The sequence below is a fragment of the Hyperolius riggenbachi genome, chromosome 8 (genome assembly GCF_040937935.1).
Source record: "Hyperolius riggenbachi isolate aHypRig1 chromosome 8, aHypRig1.pri, whole genome shotgun sequence".
NCBI classification, from domain to species: Eukaryota; Metazoa; Chordata; class Amphibia; order Anura; family Hyperoliidae; genus Hyperolius; species Hyperolius riggenbachi.
Window position 1 is genome coordinate 210,877,455 of NC_090653.1, and position 17,181 is coordinate 210,894,635.

The following is a 17,181-nucleotide window of genomic DNA, read 5'->3' on the forward strand; positions in this document are numbered from 1 at the left end:
AAAAAAAAAAAAGTATAAAGTTGGTGATCAAGGATCTTTGTGAGACAGTGATGTAATCTGTAACATATAAACCATGCATGCTGGTTGATAGGCTAATCACAGTGTCATAAAGATGGCAGCCTTCATATTCTTCTCACTTCATGGTTACCTTACTTTGAAGGAATAATGGTGTATTACTGAAAGTGGATCAGAGATAAACTTTTACTCATTGCATAATTGTGTTCCTTTCAAATAGTTTATAGGGCAATCCTCAAGCCAAATATATTTTTATTTTGTTTTATTACTCTAAAATTCCCTATAAACTAAACTAGCCTTACCCACAGCTTCTTCAGAGAACCTTGACACTTTGAGCCTTAGTAGCAAGGGCTTATGGGAGCTCAGTCTGGGCAGGAGGAGGCAGAGGGCAGGAGGGAGGAGGAGAGGGACGTGAAATTTTCACAGGCTGAGGGCTGGAGATGCTATCAGCTTGCCTTTGTGTAATGGGACAAACAGAACATGGCTGCCCTCATTGTATCACAGGAATAAATAATCATAAACTGTTGAAGCTGTTTGCAGCTAGATTTGCTGTGTAAACTATCTACACTTTAGATAAGATATATAGACAAGTTACTAGTTATAGTTAGTTTTTCATCTTGGATCCGCTTGAAGCATCAACTTTCTGTAATGGATAATATACACGAACTCTAATGGTTCCCTTCAGAACTATGCATACATATTTCTGGTGCAGGGTCTGCTCTACTGCAATGCAGAGGGATGTCACTCATTTGATGTATGGCAACACAAAATGTGAACTATTGAATCATGTGTGAAAAGATCTACGTACAAGCATGTCTGTTGTGCATGCTTAGTTGAACTAAACAGAGACTGACATGCAGTTCTGTGCTGTGTCACAATTGCGGACCTCCCTGAACATACTGTATGTATTCAGAAACAGGCAGTACTCAATAGACTGCCTTTGCTGCAACAATGATGGAATGAGACGAAGGCAGGCCCTAGGCAAGGTAGGAACTTTGACTCATCCTGATGGTCCTTTTTGCAGACTGAGGTGGGAGGCTCAACAGAGAAAGTGGCAGTTGGGCTACCTGACACCCACTAGGCACCAGTCACCTGCCTAGGTTGCCTTGTGTATGATCCTGCTCTTCTGGTGCTGGGTCACCTTTCAGTGAGCTGGACAACACCAGAGGTGGTGGATGTACAACTGATCAGCCACCTGTATGAACGTACCATTATTTAGTACCTCAAAAGGCTGGAGTCATCCCATACTGAATCACATTTCCATTATTTCAGAAGGGGAACGGACAAAATAGCACATGCAAGTATTGTACAGTCATCTAAAAACAAAATATTACCAAACATCAGGCTGAACACTAATTTATTGCTTTACTTTCTTTTTACATTGGTGCTTTCCGCAGCAACATATTTCCTTGGAGTTTGTATATGTATAGTACTTAAGAAACTGAAATAACTGCTTGGTTGCTATGATTTTCTGTACCAGTTTTGAAAGTGGAAAGCACTTCTATATAATAGTATACCCTAGTCAAGAGATAAATTAGTCTTTTCACATCATACACCTAGAAGAAAATTGCTACAGTACCTCCTTTCCCCTTACACTAAAATATTGATGCTGGGGGATCCAGCTGATTATTTAATGTGCTTTTAACACACAGTACAAGCTCTGAAGGAAATTGAGGTTAAATGAATCGAGCTTATTTTATGCAGTCAGACTGTATAGTCAATAAATATTAGCTGCAAAGCCCCCAGTTCTATAACTCAGCATGTGTGTTGATTGGTTACATTTAGGATCTGGATTTGCAAAGCTATTGCGTTAAGTGTAAAGCTGTTTCAATACAGGATTCACCCTAAAACAGCTAGACTATAATAAGACCTATATAATGCTGTGCCAGAGCAGTACAGCAACTGACAGATACGGGGAATACAGTGGTCTCCAGGCAATACAGACAGCCAAGTCCACACACCATATAAACCTTGTAGCTGCTCTGTATTGCAGCACAGCGATTAAATGATCATAAGAAATCCAATTGTGTCTGTATTTTCCAGCCCTTGGTTTTACAAGGAGAACTGTTGGTTATTATGTTTATTATTGGAAAATGGAAACATTTAGCGGTGCAAATATGCAATGATATCACATCATTTAGGCCACAAAGAGCTGTTTGTTGTGACGACATGGAACTTCCTGGCTTTGGCTCTACACTGGTGAAGATCCTTCTGTGAAGCCTGTAATGACACATCATAAAATTACATAATACTTGAGATCTTCTTTTATTTCAGTGTGCATGTCTACATTAGGCATGGATTCATGCTTAAAGTGTAACTCCAGTCAAAGCTTTTTTTGTTTAGCTACAGTGGGAAAAAGTTATAAATCCTACCACATTATCTTTGCTGCTTGTGGTGTCCCAGATGGAAAGAGCCCACAAGCAAGGGAAGCAATGCTCATCCTTTTTAGAGCCCAGGATTTAAATGGGAAGGGAGGTGCTGATTGGATTGGTCAATTTACATACAATGATTAACCCTCTGCACTCAAACACTCACAGCAAGCTGGAACGCTATTAATGTTAAAACTACTTAAGGGCTCTTTTACATGGGAGTGTACAGTGAAATCGGAATTTCCTGCTTGCAAATTCGATTTGTGATTTTCACTGGAGGCTAGCAACACAAGAAGAAAAATACAGAAAAAACGCAGCATGCAGGACTTTTTTTAATCACAATAAAGATCGGAATCGCGTGTAAAATAACATAAACTCAGAAACTCGTGTAGTGTAAAAGAGTTCTAAATGTAAGTTGTATTTTGTTGCACTAAGTGGTGGATGCTCACTTCCAAAATGGTTTGCATGCAAAAGTATTTTGTACTTAACCCTTTCACCAGCCTTGAGCTTTGCTACAAAGACTAAGGGGTCCCTACTTTTCCCGCACTGTGATAGTCTACTTCGGAAGAAACCTCAACGCTGGTAAAGGGTTTAATGCAAAATGCTTTTGCATGCAAACCTTTTTGAAAGCAACTATCCTCCATTTAGTGCAACCAAAAACAACTTGAATTCAAGTTTATTTAATATTGCTAAAGTTCCAGCTTCTTGTGAGTGTTTGAATGCAGAGGATTAATTATTTATTACGATTATTTTTTATTTATAAAGCTGCAACATATTCTATGGTGCTGTACAAAATAGGAAAACAAACAAGGGGTACATAATATGATACAGACAATAATATACATCAAATATGGACACTGGTCAAGATACAGAACAGGTGATTACAATGACAGATGTAACATGATGAATAAAATGTATAACAGAGTGCAAGTTATTAAATAAATACAATTCCAAGATACAAAAGGGTTAATGATTGCCCAGATGGAAAGAGTACATCTCACTTCCTGTCTAGGTAACCCCAATCAACTAGGAAGGTGGTGAGACAAATGATGTGTGACTGGAGTTCTAATTCTTCTCCACTGTGCTACAAAGGCTGCTGTTTATATTGCACATCCTTCCATATCAAGGATGGAAATGAACAGAATAAGCCTGTACAATGACAAAGGCAAGAATACAAGAGCACAAATTCCCCTTTGGTCTATATAAAACTTAATGTTAAAAGGTTTTGGGTTGAACCACTGGCGTAGGGGTCTCAGCCATGACCAGGCCCCATGTGCTGGAGGGGCTCGTGTGTGTTTCAGCTGCTGCCAACAGGCGCTCAGCACGGCCCCCTCTACTTAGCCCTGCAATAGCCAGGGCCATCACCCAGAGTGCAGATCAGGGAGAGGGAGTAGCGGGCACACACAGCCGTGGGGAGGGAGACCCGACTCCTTCTTTCCTCACTTCTGGCCCTCCTTCAGCACTCCCCATCCAGAAATTAGCACAGCGTGCAGGGAACAAGGACTCCCCTCTTCTGGGTTCCATGTGATGGACTGTTGACAGCCTATTTATAAAGGGGCAAACCATCTGTTTATCAGAAAAAGTACTATTGTTGTTTCAAAAGATCATCACTTTTTGTTTCCAGATTAAGTTTAAACCAGCTCAAATTATTGCCACCGATTTGGAAGATCACCACTTTACCACTTATTTGATGGAACTGAGGAGCGCCATGTTTATAAATGGTTGATCAGAATAATTGCCTGTTTACAATTATCAAAAGCTGTTCATCACTTTTGTTGTGATAAGCACAGGGGAATTTGGAGAAAAGTGGTGTTGTGTCAAAAGTTTAGGTTAATTACAGTACAGTATTAGTGGCAAATCTGGTGTACAGTAAACAAATCAAAATCCTTGATCTGGACATCTGCTCCAGATTCTCTTGCTCTGAGTTTAATAAGTCTGTGCTTCTGAAAGTTCTCAGTTGTACATTTAACTTTGTATTTTCTGGTGTGTTAAGGTGCCTATCAGCATGACATGTGGGACAACCAGCCCAGCCATTTTCATCTGGATTGGTGGAATAGTGATTGGCACTCTCACCTCACCTGCATCCCAAGCTCAGTTTCTTGCCCGGACTCTATCTGTCTGTGTAGAGTTTGTTTGTTCTCATTGTATTTGTATGAGTTTTCTCTATGCACGATAGCTTGCTCTCACATTCCAAAATCATTCTGATGTGGCATCCTTCACAACTTGCATTAGACTACAGTCTTGCATGAATGATTCCATTGGAAGACCATTTCTTGGGCTCTGGTGGTCACTGTTAGAACATTGGCAATTGTATAGTGAAAGCTAGAAACACTATCCAATCACTATTGTTTTCTCTCAGCACCAATTACATTTAAACTCTCTCTTAACCTTTCCAGCCTCCCTGTTAATTCCTTCAGGTGATGGATGGATTCACTGACAACAGGGAAGCTCAGGAGCTCAGTTCAAATCTCACCCCCAGTTAAATCCTTTCCAACCTCTGGAAATGCTAGAATGTTAGAGATGCATTTTCACTGTAGGTGATTTCTGATAGTGTTAATTTCAGGGCAAATCAAGTGCTTGTTTCATGCTGAAGAAAAGTTATAGTTATAACCTTGATCCTAAACCCGCGGAGACATGTGTGCGCGCGCGCACACACACGCACACGCACACACACACACACACACACACACACACACACACACACACACACACACACACACACACACACACACACACACACACACACACACACACACACTGGGTCTAACATTAGTTTTATAATGCGTGCTGTGTGTATTAAGTACTGTCATTTGACTTTTTGTGTTGACATGTGAAGAAAGAGGTTTTAAACGTATTTAAGTAACTACACTTGGATTATTTCTAATTTGTTCCTTGGACATATTGGGGAGTGATGCCATGGAGGATAAGCTGTCAGTGATCTGGTGGAGAAGCTCACCTGAATACTGCTAGCCTCTGAGGAGAAACACATACACAATAAGACCTTGTCATTGGGGTCACTTGTGCTTTGGTAAGCCTAATACTACCCTGGGTGGTGGGCACTCATTATGTGCTGAAGTACTAGTGGTGATAATAACCCAATTTGAGTATATCCAAAGACTGTGCGCTGACTTTGGATCAAAGTTTGAACATTTTTCTGCACATTTTTGGATGTGGACTGTCTGCGCTGACATTGCATTGTTTTATTGAAAAAATAGTTAGTGTTCCTTGTTTATGTGTTTTGCTGCTGCTTGGCAATCCACTTTGCTGGCTTCCCCGGATTTCAGGGCCATTATTCCTCAGCTTCTCAACTTGATTGCTCTCATCCCTTTGCCTTCATACAGCATTCTGAGTTTATGGAACTAAAACTGTGTATGCTGCCATATTTGTTTTGCTTCCTCTTTCCCATGCACATTGACGCATCGGCATGTAAACATTTTGCTGCACGCATATACATTCTTTAGGTTTTAACACTAGCCATAAATATGTTTCAAAAAGCTCAATTACATTCTTTTATACTTCCATAAAACGTCATCGCACCTGGAAGTTTTCTTAAGGTCTATGAAGTGAGAGAGGATAGAATTTGGCCCTTATCTGGAACAAGCGCTCTGCGTTCTACGTCCAAGTGAAACACCTCTTTAAGATCAGGCTCTTGCTCTTTTATAGTCTGCAGTAAATGTGGTGTTTATAGAAGACTTTACGCAGCTCTGCCAGAAGCAGGTATTCGGGTCCCGTTCCCTCGAGAGTGTATAGCTAGTGTAACCCTTTTTAAGCCAGAATAGCACACAGTGATGTTCAGATTAATTTCAGATATGGTTAGGCTAGAAGTGATCTGTGCCAGAATATTCTACTATTATATTTCCTCCTGCATCAGATCAGTCCTGTGGCATTTTCACAGGCTAAATTTAATGTACACTGTAAAGCTCAACGACGGTCTGTTATTATTTTCTCCCTTCAGATGTCACCAATATATTATGCAGCACCTTCCTATACCTACCTGGCCCCGCAGGGCTTACACTTCAATGCCCTTCACATAGCTGTTTAGTCACACATGCTATGTATCACCATTTTAGATAAAATTCCACTATTTTGTTTTTGTATTGTGTCTTGAAAAACAAAACATCCAGAGCAGAGTGCAGTAGTGTTTGAAACATCCCCCCAAAAACCCTACAGAATTTTTTGTGCTTAATTGTTTAAAGTGTACAGCTGAAGCTTAGTTTCCTTTTGCTACTCACCTTTTTTGGAAAATATCACTGTGGTGTCCATGGGAGGATTTAAATTTGGTATATTTGAGCACCATGCTACCTACTCAACAGAGAAATCAAGGACATGGATTGGATGGTCACATCGCATGTAAGCAAGATACAGAACTGCAATAGCTTTGTGGAACCAGGTTGTGTAGGTACCTAAGCTGGAGAACCATTAGATCTGCTGTATTTCAACCAAAACCAGGAGAAAAGTTTGGATAGGAATAAACACAACCCAAGTGGTAAAGGTAAATATCTGTTTAATACTAAATGTTAAGGACTTGATTCATTAGGTTCTGTATCTATAGAGCACTGGAATGTGGTTCTGCAGGCTCATCTGGATGTGATGAATATCTTGTGTATTACTGAACCATAGTGAAGATTGCTGAAAGGTTAGTGAAACAGCTGGTTTGGCGTTTCTAGTCGGATGAATGCACGTTCCACGAGAAATTGTATTTTCTTCTGTGTTAGATTTGCAAGATTATAGCAGTGTTTTTCAGTGCTAGAGAATCTTGGTATATCAGAACCCTATAATCTTTTCTGCTCTCTGCATCATTCTCTTTTTATTTCATCTTCTTCTCCTTTTCATCTCCCCAGTTTAGTTAGAAGCTGTTTAACGTACCAGTATGAAAGAAATCTGAGTAAGGAATCTGTGGTGCAAATAGGAATAGGAATCATTCAGAACTAACCTCAAAACATGGTCAACCATGGAAGAAAGATGTAAAACCATTTTTTTTTTAACAATTCAAGTAAAACCATTTAATGGTTGCACTCTTTCATTTGTTTTTCCCTTTGGTTAAATGCTTCTCACTGGCTTAATTACGGGGTTAAAGGATTAAGAAGGTGTTATTTTAACTCTGTGTAGAGTTATTACTGTAAATATTTGTCCCTTCCTGATCTCCTTTTCTATTGGATATTTATTACACTGAATGGTTTTTTGACTTGTAGGCGTTTTATTTGATAAAGCTCACCAGAATGTGTTTTTGTGTCACAGTGCATTTCTATATGTGCTTTAGCATGCATTAATTATTTGGATGCCTTGTTAAAGAATGACTTGCAATGTGAACACATGCCACTTGGTCTCTCCTGCTTGGCTAGACTTTTAACAGTTCTTATTGTCCACACACGACTGCTGGCCTTTTAGGATACATCCATGCTATTCTGGCATGTAAGCATCATGATGCACAGTTTCCACACTCATCTTTTCTAAAACGTGCTCAACTGCAGCCACATAAGCAACAACAGATAGAAAAATGCACACACCAAAACACATTAGAACAAGCCCGTTGATTAACAAAGCTATCAGGGCCTGAACACACTAATGTTTTGCTAAACTACTAGTGTGATCTGCAGAGATATCCTACTGAACAAAGCGATGGGCACACTTCTGTGTTGCATAACTGTGTGTTTCCATAATTCACTGCTGCATGCATTTGTGTGCACAACATAGTGTTGTCCTGTTCAATATAATTGAATGAGGTCAGTGCAGCGATGCAAAACAATGCAGGTGTCATGCATTTCTGTAAGGTGTGGAAGAGATCAAGTAAAGCAGAGGCCGAACTCACAGGCCGAACAAGGAGAGCGCTGATCAGAAATGCAGTCAAGAGGCCCATGGTGACTCTGGACGAGCTGCAGAGATCTACAGCTCAGGTGGGAGACTCTGTCCATAGGACAACTATTAGTCATGCACTGTAGAAAGTTGGCCTTTATGGAAGAGTGGCAAGAAGAAAGGTATTGTTAACAGAAAAGCATAAGAAGTCCCGTTTGCAGTTTGCCACAAGCCATGTGGGGGACACAGCAAACATGTGGAAGAAGGTGCTCTGGTCAGATGAGACCAAAATTGAACTTTTTGGCCAAAATGCAAAACGATATGTGTGGCAGAAAACTGACACTGCACATCCCTCTGAACACACTATCCCCACTGTCAAATATGGTGGTGGCAGCATCATGCTCGGGGGGTGCATCTCTTCAGCAGGGACAGGGAAGCTGGTCAGAGTTGATGGGAAGATATATGGAGCCAAATACAGGGCAAACTTGGAAGAAAACCTCTTGGAGACTGAAAAAGACTTGATACTGGGGCGGTGGTTCACCCCCCAGCAGGACAATGACCCTAAACATAAAGCCAGGGCAACAATGGAATTGTTTAAAACAAAACATATCTATGTGTTAGAATGGCCCAGTCAAAGTCCAGATCTAAATCCTATCGAGAATCTGTGGCAAGATCTGAAAACTGCTGTTCACAAACACTGTCGATCTAATCTGACTGAACTGGAGCTGTTTTGCGAAGAAGAATGGGCAAGGATTTCAGTCTCTAGATGTGCAAAGCTGGTAGAGACATACCCTAAAAGACTGGCAGCTGTAATTGCATCAAAAAGTGGTTCTACAAAGTATTGACTCAGGGGGCCGAATAATTATGCACACCCCACTTTGCAGTTATTTATTTGTAAAAAATGTTTGGAATGATGTATGATTTTCGATCCACTTCTCACACGTACACCACTTTGTATTGGTCTTTCACGTAAAATTCCTATAAAATTGATGCATGTTTGTGGCAGTAATGTGACAAAATGTGGAAAACTTCATGGGGGCCGAAGACTTTTGCAACTCACTGTAAGTGTGAGAATGGCCTGTCAGCCAAATAAGGACTATGCCCATATCTACAGTTAGCCTTCTGTAGGCCAACTCCGAAGTGCGCAAAGTATTCTCACTGTGGGCTGATGTGGGTGATGTTTTCAGTCCTAAAAAGCAAAACAGTTTTCTGAACAGATCTCTGCTAAGAAATGTTTACATATGTTTTTCATGATATCATGTCTCATCAATTTTGTATTTAAAAAGTAAGGGCATGTGTAAGGAAGTGAATAACACACAACATCTTGTTACAATGGCAGCTCTACAGGGGTGGAATATGTATAGCAGCAAGTAAACAGTAATTTCTTGATGGTAATGTGATGAAAATAGGAAAAATGGGAACAATAATTACCTGAGGATGTTTGGTGAGGGACAGTTTGTAATGGCTAATCAACTGGGTTACAGCATCTCCAGAAGGGTACAAAGAGAGTAAGAGTCACCCAGGAGTGTATAAAAAGAAGCCACCTCTCTCTTTTTTTTTTGTTTTGTTTTATGCACCCCTGGGCTCCTCTCCCCCCCCCCCCCCCCCATTTGTGCTTGTTTCCCAAGTCTGGTCACCATGGACCTTACATCTGTTTTTAAAGAGTGGGGCCATTGCCACCCTCTCCGAGTACCTGAGTGGAGTCGGGGTTGTGCATCTCCACCTGCTTCCAGTGGTTGGCAGCTGCCTATAAAATCTCCCTTTGTGAGTATTTATTTGGCCTAATTTTCATGTTGATATACTTTGTGACGTACTGCACCATGTGGGCTCCAGTTGTATCTGTGTTTTCTTCTTAGGGTGCATTTTTCACCCTTCCACACAGTACAGAAGGACAGGTCTTGCAGAGTATTCTCTTTTTGCAGTAATCAGTAGCAAAAGCAGGCCAACAAAAGGAAACTAGGGACAGGATTGTAGATGGCCAAAGCTCATCGATGTGCATGTGGCGCTGTCACAATTTACAGAAGAGATAAATGTTATGCCGCAAAAGTCTTGATACCATCTACCATAGGACACCTTCAGAGGTCTTGTGGAGTCCATGCCTGAGTGTGTGTGTGTGTGTGTGTGTGTGTGTAGTGTGTGCAGTGTGTGTGTGTAAGGGGGAGGGCTGAGGGGGGGGGGGGGGTCAAAGGAAAAAAAAAACATGTAAACAGGGTTTGAGTACAGTAACAGGCTTGGAAAAACAGCCATTCCTAACTTCTCCTAATCTCTTTCAGACAGCATCTATAGGCTTTTTAGAAAGAACAAATGCAGAACGCTGGACTATATAACAAGTGCCAGCATTAAGTGTTACAGTAATAAGTATTGTTCTTTGCCAAATACTTCATTTTTATTATCATCAATTTTAAATAGTTTGCATTTAGGAGAGTATATCTAAATTCCTGTAACTGATGTCATTGCCCTGTACACTTATAATATGAGTTAAGTTTTTAAATAATGTTCAGATTATATTAATACCATGTGCTGACTATGGGAATACACCGTCTGGACATATGGATGGATTCTGTGGGTAATTTTCCTCTGCAGGGGGAGTAACAGCTCTCTTGTAACCTGCCTCTGGTAATTTCTACAATCCCTTTCCATAAGTTATTCGGTGCTTTAGCAAATGGCAACTATCATTTACCAAAACAATAGAAAAAAGAGTCTCTCCGTGTCACCCCATGGTAACGCTTTAAAAGAAAAAATTCTCAATCTGGGAAGCCTGTTTATAGATTTTCTAATGTTTCTCTACTCACACTACGCTACATAATGCCAGTAATGCACTTGACTTCCCAAGTAACTTCCTGAGCTGTTTATAAGGTCTGAAATGATAAGCTGTGAATGCAAAGTGAAGTGTAAAAACATGCAATAAAATGGTGTGTGTGTGTGTGTTTGTCTGTGTAAAACTAGAAAAATAGGGTAAAATTGCACACAAGGTAAGAAACCGGTAAACATACAGAAAGGCGTAGAAATTTAAATTATGCCACCTAGAGGACAGATCCTTCTCTACTGACCCTCCATCCAAAATAAAGAAATAGATAAGGAGTAGAATCCTGAAAATAAATGTAGCTAATTGGGGTGAATAAAAGGATGGAATAACTTCTCCTTTTTGTCTTCTGTTTTTTATTGTTTTGTTTTTTTTTAAATGCAAAAAAAAAAAATCCTACCAATTAACCTTTACACTTTTTTTTTTTAAAGGACTCTAGAGGTCCTGTTCCCATTTCAGTACAGATGTTACAACACATTTTAGATATGTAATTAAGCGCTAAAATATGATTTTTTTTTTCATTTGAGTAACACTTTCTAAAGTAAAAGAAAAAAGGTATACAAATATTTTGGGACTTCACTGGCTGTGAACTTGTTCTGTGTGTGTGACTATATTTTTTGCACTAAAGATTTCCTGTAAAGATAGAGGTGTCTGGTGACATATACGACATATGATTAGCTAACATTTGACAATGTTTATAGTCCTTCCCCAGGTTCAGATCTAAAAATACCATCAAAATGTTTAGTAACAAGAGTGCTTAAATACTAAGTTTTTTAAAATGTTAACCATATTACTACAACTACTAAATGTGAGCGGTATCTTTAAAGCTCTGTGGGTGGGGCTGCTGCTGCTTGCATTGCATCATCCAGCTATTTAGACTGCAAGGAGGGAGGCAAAGACTGAAACTTCCATGAGAAGTTTGTATCCTACAGCAATAATTGTCTTGTGACCTTCTGTGTGGTGAGGATATCACCATGTTCAACTCCAAATAATAGAATTTTTACTCCAGTAAAAGAGTTGCTCACTGGCTACCTAACAACTATCCTCCAGCAGCTAGCGTCATCAACAGAAGGAATAAGAAGGGCAAATGGGCACGCATGCCGATTTAGAAGGACATGAGGTAGTACACGACTTCTATGGATTCCGTACACGGGGGAAGTCACTTGACCAACATGGCCTGAAGAGGAAGCCAGCTATTCAAACTGGGTTTCTAAAGAGCTAGACTTATTGAGGGGACACTGGCTAGTCAAGTTAAAGATGCCCCATCCCCCAATATCAACAGTGTTATCTCAGAGAAGGATAACATTTAAAACAAACAATTGAGAGTTAGTAAAAGAGAGAAAAATGCCAGAAATGTCATATTTTAAGAGAACAAGATGGCAGCCTCCATGACACAGGAACGATACATTCTGCTACTCTGGGCAGCTAAGTAACAATGTTATTTAGATATGTAGAATATGGCACAGAGGAGATAATGTCAAAGTAAATTAGCTGAGGTTTTAAAGTGATCTTGTGGAGCTGAGTGTAAGTGAGAATTGAGAAATGAACAAAGCAATATCCCGCTGCACCAGATGATTAGGTGAAAATAGGAAAATCTTTATTCTCCAATCCAACATCATAGCATACAGATAAAAGCTCACGCGTATCGGAGCGGAGCAATAGCTCACCAACTCACGTATAATAAAACATGTTTAAATCTAGCTTTGAGTTTAATCCTAAAGGTGAACATGTCCCCAACTTCCAGATCCAGAAAGCTTCCTGTTTTAACAAGGTTCTATATAAATCTCCTCCCCTTAGGCCTCTTTCCCACCAGGACGTTGCGTTTTAGGGGACGTTATAGGTCGCATAACGTGCCCCTAACGCAACGCCTGGTGGTGTTGTAGGAGGACGCTACCAAGAGCCGCGTTATGCAGCTCTTTGTGCGCCTTATTTATGCTATGGACTGCGGAGACCACGTGATCTGCATCACGTGGTCCCTCCGGCCAATCGCCGCACAGAGCGGCCGCTCCAAGAAGTAAACACTGCACGTCACTGAGTGCAGTGAATATTAATTAGCCATGTGGCTGGCCGCGGAGGAGGAGGGGAGACCTCCTCCTCCAACATTACTGAGCATGTGCAAACAGTCTAACGCGGCTTAGCCGCGTATAACGCAGAGAATGCAGCACTTTGTTTGAACGTGTTGCGTTACAATGTAGCGCAACATGGGCACTGTGAACAGCCCATTGATTTTTCATTGCTGTGCGGTGGAGTGCGTTACAGGCTGCACTAACGTGCGCCTGTAACGTCTTACTGTGAAAGCAGCCTCAAAGGACGTGTCACCTTCTCAATCCCCTGGAGCCTAAAGCCATTCAAATCCCCTAAATGTGTATACAAAAAATGTTTGGACACTGGATACATGAGTGATGTATGCTATCGGGGTTCAATATTCTTTTGCTCATACCTATGTGATACGGGGATTGCACTGGCTCTTCTCTTGAGATTTGGGCTTTACCCCCATATAGCCATTCTGACACTGCTGCTCCTCCTCTCCCTTCTCTGCTGCATTTTTGATATTGTTAAAGGAATTGGAGAATCCAATGGTATAAGCCGAGCCTATGTAATCACTATAGCAGGGGACTAAAGGCTGACCCTGGGTCTTCAGGAGTGATGACAATGCTCAGGAGAACTCATGGAGAAGCCTGTGCTCAGTTTGGTCAGGCGATAGGTATGGCAGTCTCTGATTTGGTGGTCATGATCACATGCTAATCCAGTAAGTCGTCACAGCAAATCAGAACGTTACAAATCTATTAGCTGATGAAACTGATCACATGCTTCTCCATGAGTTCTCCTAAGCATCTACATCCCTAGTCTTTAGTAGACGTAAGAAACCCCTCCATCCACATCTAGCAACTTCAGGTGGATTTACCAATTTAATTATACATACAGTGCATCTAAATATTGGGACACAGCCACTTGTTTGTACTATAAGCTTTTTTATATGCATGTAGTGTCAATGCTAACATATACCAATTTGTTTTTCTTAATGTGTTTACAGAGGAACCTGACAGAATATTTTGTGGCTGTAGATGTGAATAATATGCTGCACCTATATGCCAGTATGCTGTATGAGCGCAGGATCCTCATTTCTTGCAGTAAACTCAGCACGGTGAGTTAATACTTGACCTAATAAGCAACCCTAAGTATGCATCGTTTCCATATGACTGATGTTTCTCCTCCTCCTTACAATATATTGTCCACACTAATATCTGCCTGCTGGGAGGATTCCGAAGAAGTAGCATGGTGTGGCTGAGCAAGTGTCCTGCAAAATGGATAATATGTGATTGAAATGCTAATGACCATAAACAAATTTGTACTTTGGAATATTAGGTTCTTTTGATTTTACAAATGTCTTGGCTTATTAAATACCCCTTATGGTGCCCACCAGCATGGCAGTATTTTAGGCAGTTGGTTTTGATGTTGCCGATAGAAACAGTCATATTACTTTCAAACAGAACTGTGCATAAAAAATGGGTGTTTAGATTGCCATATGCCTAGTGTGATTTAGTCCATAAAAACTATTCGAAATTAAATAAAGTGAGTAATTTCTGCAAGGCATAACTGTATATGCCAGTTTTTCATGTAAATAGGATTGCAAACAATGCATGTGTGACTTACAGCGTGTTCTACCAGAAACAGGGAATTTTGGCACATGCAACAAACTCACAATTATGGCGCCGCCATTGACTTCAATCTTAATTGTCGTCTGTTGGGCGCCAAAGAAATGTGAGTGGCTGGCATATTAACGTTATCGTTTTAAAGAAAATTATTGTAAATGTGTATTTCGATAATCTAATGCTTTTCACTGGTGTTTCAACTGCAGCTTATAGTTTCCAACTTCCCCTTATTATTTTTTTGCATTTCCAATCATATACTGTTATAAAACACAAAATAAGTATTTCAAATTGCTTTATGTAATTTACATAATAAAACAGAACACTCCTTCACCAGCCATCGGCACTGTGGTGTGTTGAAACAACCCCCCCCCCCCCCTCCCCAAAAAAAGTGCCTAAATCATAAATTGATTTTAAGGCAGTCTTGTTACAACTCGAAAATTATTGATTTTCTGTAGCAGAGAAACCATCTTTCAATTAAATAAATGAATACTGGGTTATTATTATAGGTTATTGTTTACACTTCATTTTTGGTTCACGTGTGATGTACGCCACTCTTGTGGCGCAAAAAAGAAAAAAAAAGTATGGTTGCACCCAAATTTCCCATGGGCGCCACTGTTCCTGCTTTCTACCAGCTAGACAAACGCAATACATTAGACGTGCATCCACGGATCCATTTGCTTATTTTGGAACCTATAAACAGCGGGAACAGCACACTTTTTATTGTACGCATTTCAACCCATTTATTCTACTGAAGCACAGTCTCACCTATCTCATTCAATCTCCCCACAGATAGTGAAGCACAAAACAGACAATGAATATGTTAGAGAGCCTTGCTAGAAATGTTTACTGGCTCAATTATCATGTTTTATAGCAGTGTAGTAACCTATTACATATTCTATCCTCTCTTCAATTGTTGTTCTGGGTTTACAGAGGAGCACATGCTTTTGAAAATTGTACATGCTCTTTAAAGTGCACCTGAGATGGGACGATTACAAAAAAACATACATACCTGGGGCTTCCCCCAGCCCCCTCCCGCCTGATCGCTCCCAATCTGTCCTCTTCTGCCTCTCCGTTCGCCCGCAACTGGCCCCAGAAATTTCTCCAGTGGGTGCAGTCTGGCCATGCGCGCTTCCCTGTCTCGCTCCCATCACCGAGAGCGTGCAGGCGCAGAACGCGCAGTGGGCCGTACATGCGCGGTTGGCTGTGGACCGGGTGGACTTTCCGGGGCCAATTGCGGACGAATACAGAGAGGCATAAGAGGATGGTGTGGGAGCAATCAGGCCGGTGTGGGCTGAAAGAAGCCCCAGGCATGTACGTTTTCTTTATAATCCCTCATCTCAGGTTCCCTTTAAAGGTTAACCAAAGTGACATGACAAGATAAACGTGTATATGTACAGTCAGATTCAAATAATATTTCTAATTGAATAACTTTTCCATATACAGTCAACCACACCACAGTAATGCTAGCAGATCTTAGCAAAATTCCCCAGTTAAGAGCAGTAATGATTTGCAGTCCTCACACCAGTAAATGATAAGTCCCATGTGTTTTTTATTCCATCATATGTATAACAGCCAAAAAACAACACTTATTTCAGGGTCACAGATGGTTCCTTTTGTCAAGGTGCTTGAACAAGACTGGGACCCTGCACAAGGCAATTTTACTGTTCCTTTGTGAATCGAGGCCATTGTGTGACAGTATTAACAGGTTAGGTACTTCCCCTGCTTGGGATGCTAAATCATTAGCATCATAAGCATAAAGAATGTTATTCAAGCATGAAGAAACTGGTTTAAATAACAAAAATTTGGCACCAAACCCTCTTAGTCCCTTATTCAATTCACTTTTTTCTCCTAAGGGCTCTTTCATACAGGGGCAAATTGCTGCACTGCTACAGCTGCCTAATGAAACCCTATGTGGGGAAGTTCATACTTCCCACGTTGCGGTACGCTGCGCCGGAAGTGCCTAATCTAACAGTAGTGCAGAACTATGTTACCGTGTGGGACCCACAGCGAATTGCGGCGGCTTGGAAGTCACTTTAGTCTATGGGGACGCTGGGTTTAAAAAAAAAAAAGTTAGCGGCACGGAAGTGAAATTTTACAATACACTTCCGCATGCCCTAAGCAGGAAGTGACCGCAAGCGGGCATCACTTCCTGCTTGGCTGGTGCCCAGACAGGGAACACTGTGCACTAACACGGTGTTCCCTGAAGGCACGTTTTTGGTGCGGCGGGGGCGATGTACCGCAACGCTACTGCCAGTTTGCAGTGTGAAACCAGCCTAATGTGTTCTCCTAGGAGATAATTTTTCATCTTCTCTTTATAATACTTTTCAGCACTCTGCAATTAAAAAGAGTACCAAAAGGTTGGTGAAGAAGTACTGTCAAAAGTATTTTCTTGCTTGGTGGGGTGGCTTAAAGGGTGTTTTATCGATAAAGTGTGAAATTATCTCCTAGTAAGTAACTTAAAGCGGTATTGTTACCATAAAAATCAAATTTCAACAGCAACTGGTCTGAGTGTATTAAGTGATAGAGATGCTAATCCTGCATTCAAAAC

General features: G+C 40.8%; 1 protein-coding gene across 5 annotated transcripts in view; it reads left to right on the top strand.

The window, feature by feature from the left end:
* DENND1A (DENN domain containing 1A) overlaps window positions 1-17,181 on the top strand; it is a 1,229,671-nt gene that overhangs the window by 547,470 nt on the left and 665,020 nt on the right. For all 5 annotated transcript variants that reach the window (XM_068248143.1, XM_068248144.1, XM_068248146.1 and 2 more), the window contains one exon: window positions 14,015-14,125. In XM_068248143.1, the coding sequence (XP_068104244.1) occupies window positions 14,015-14,125 (111 nt within the window). The remainder of the gene's footprint in view (window positions 1-14,014; window positions 14,126-17,181) is intronic.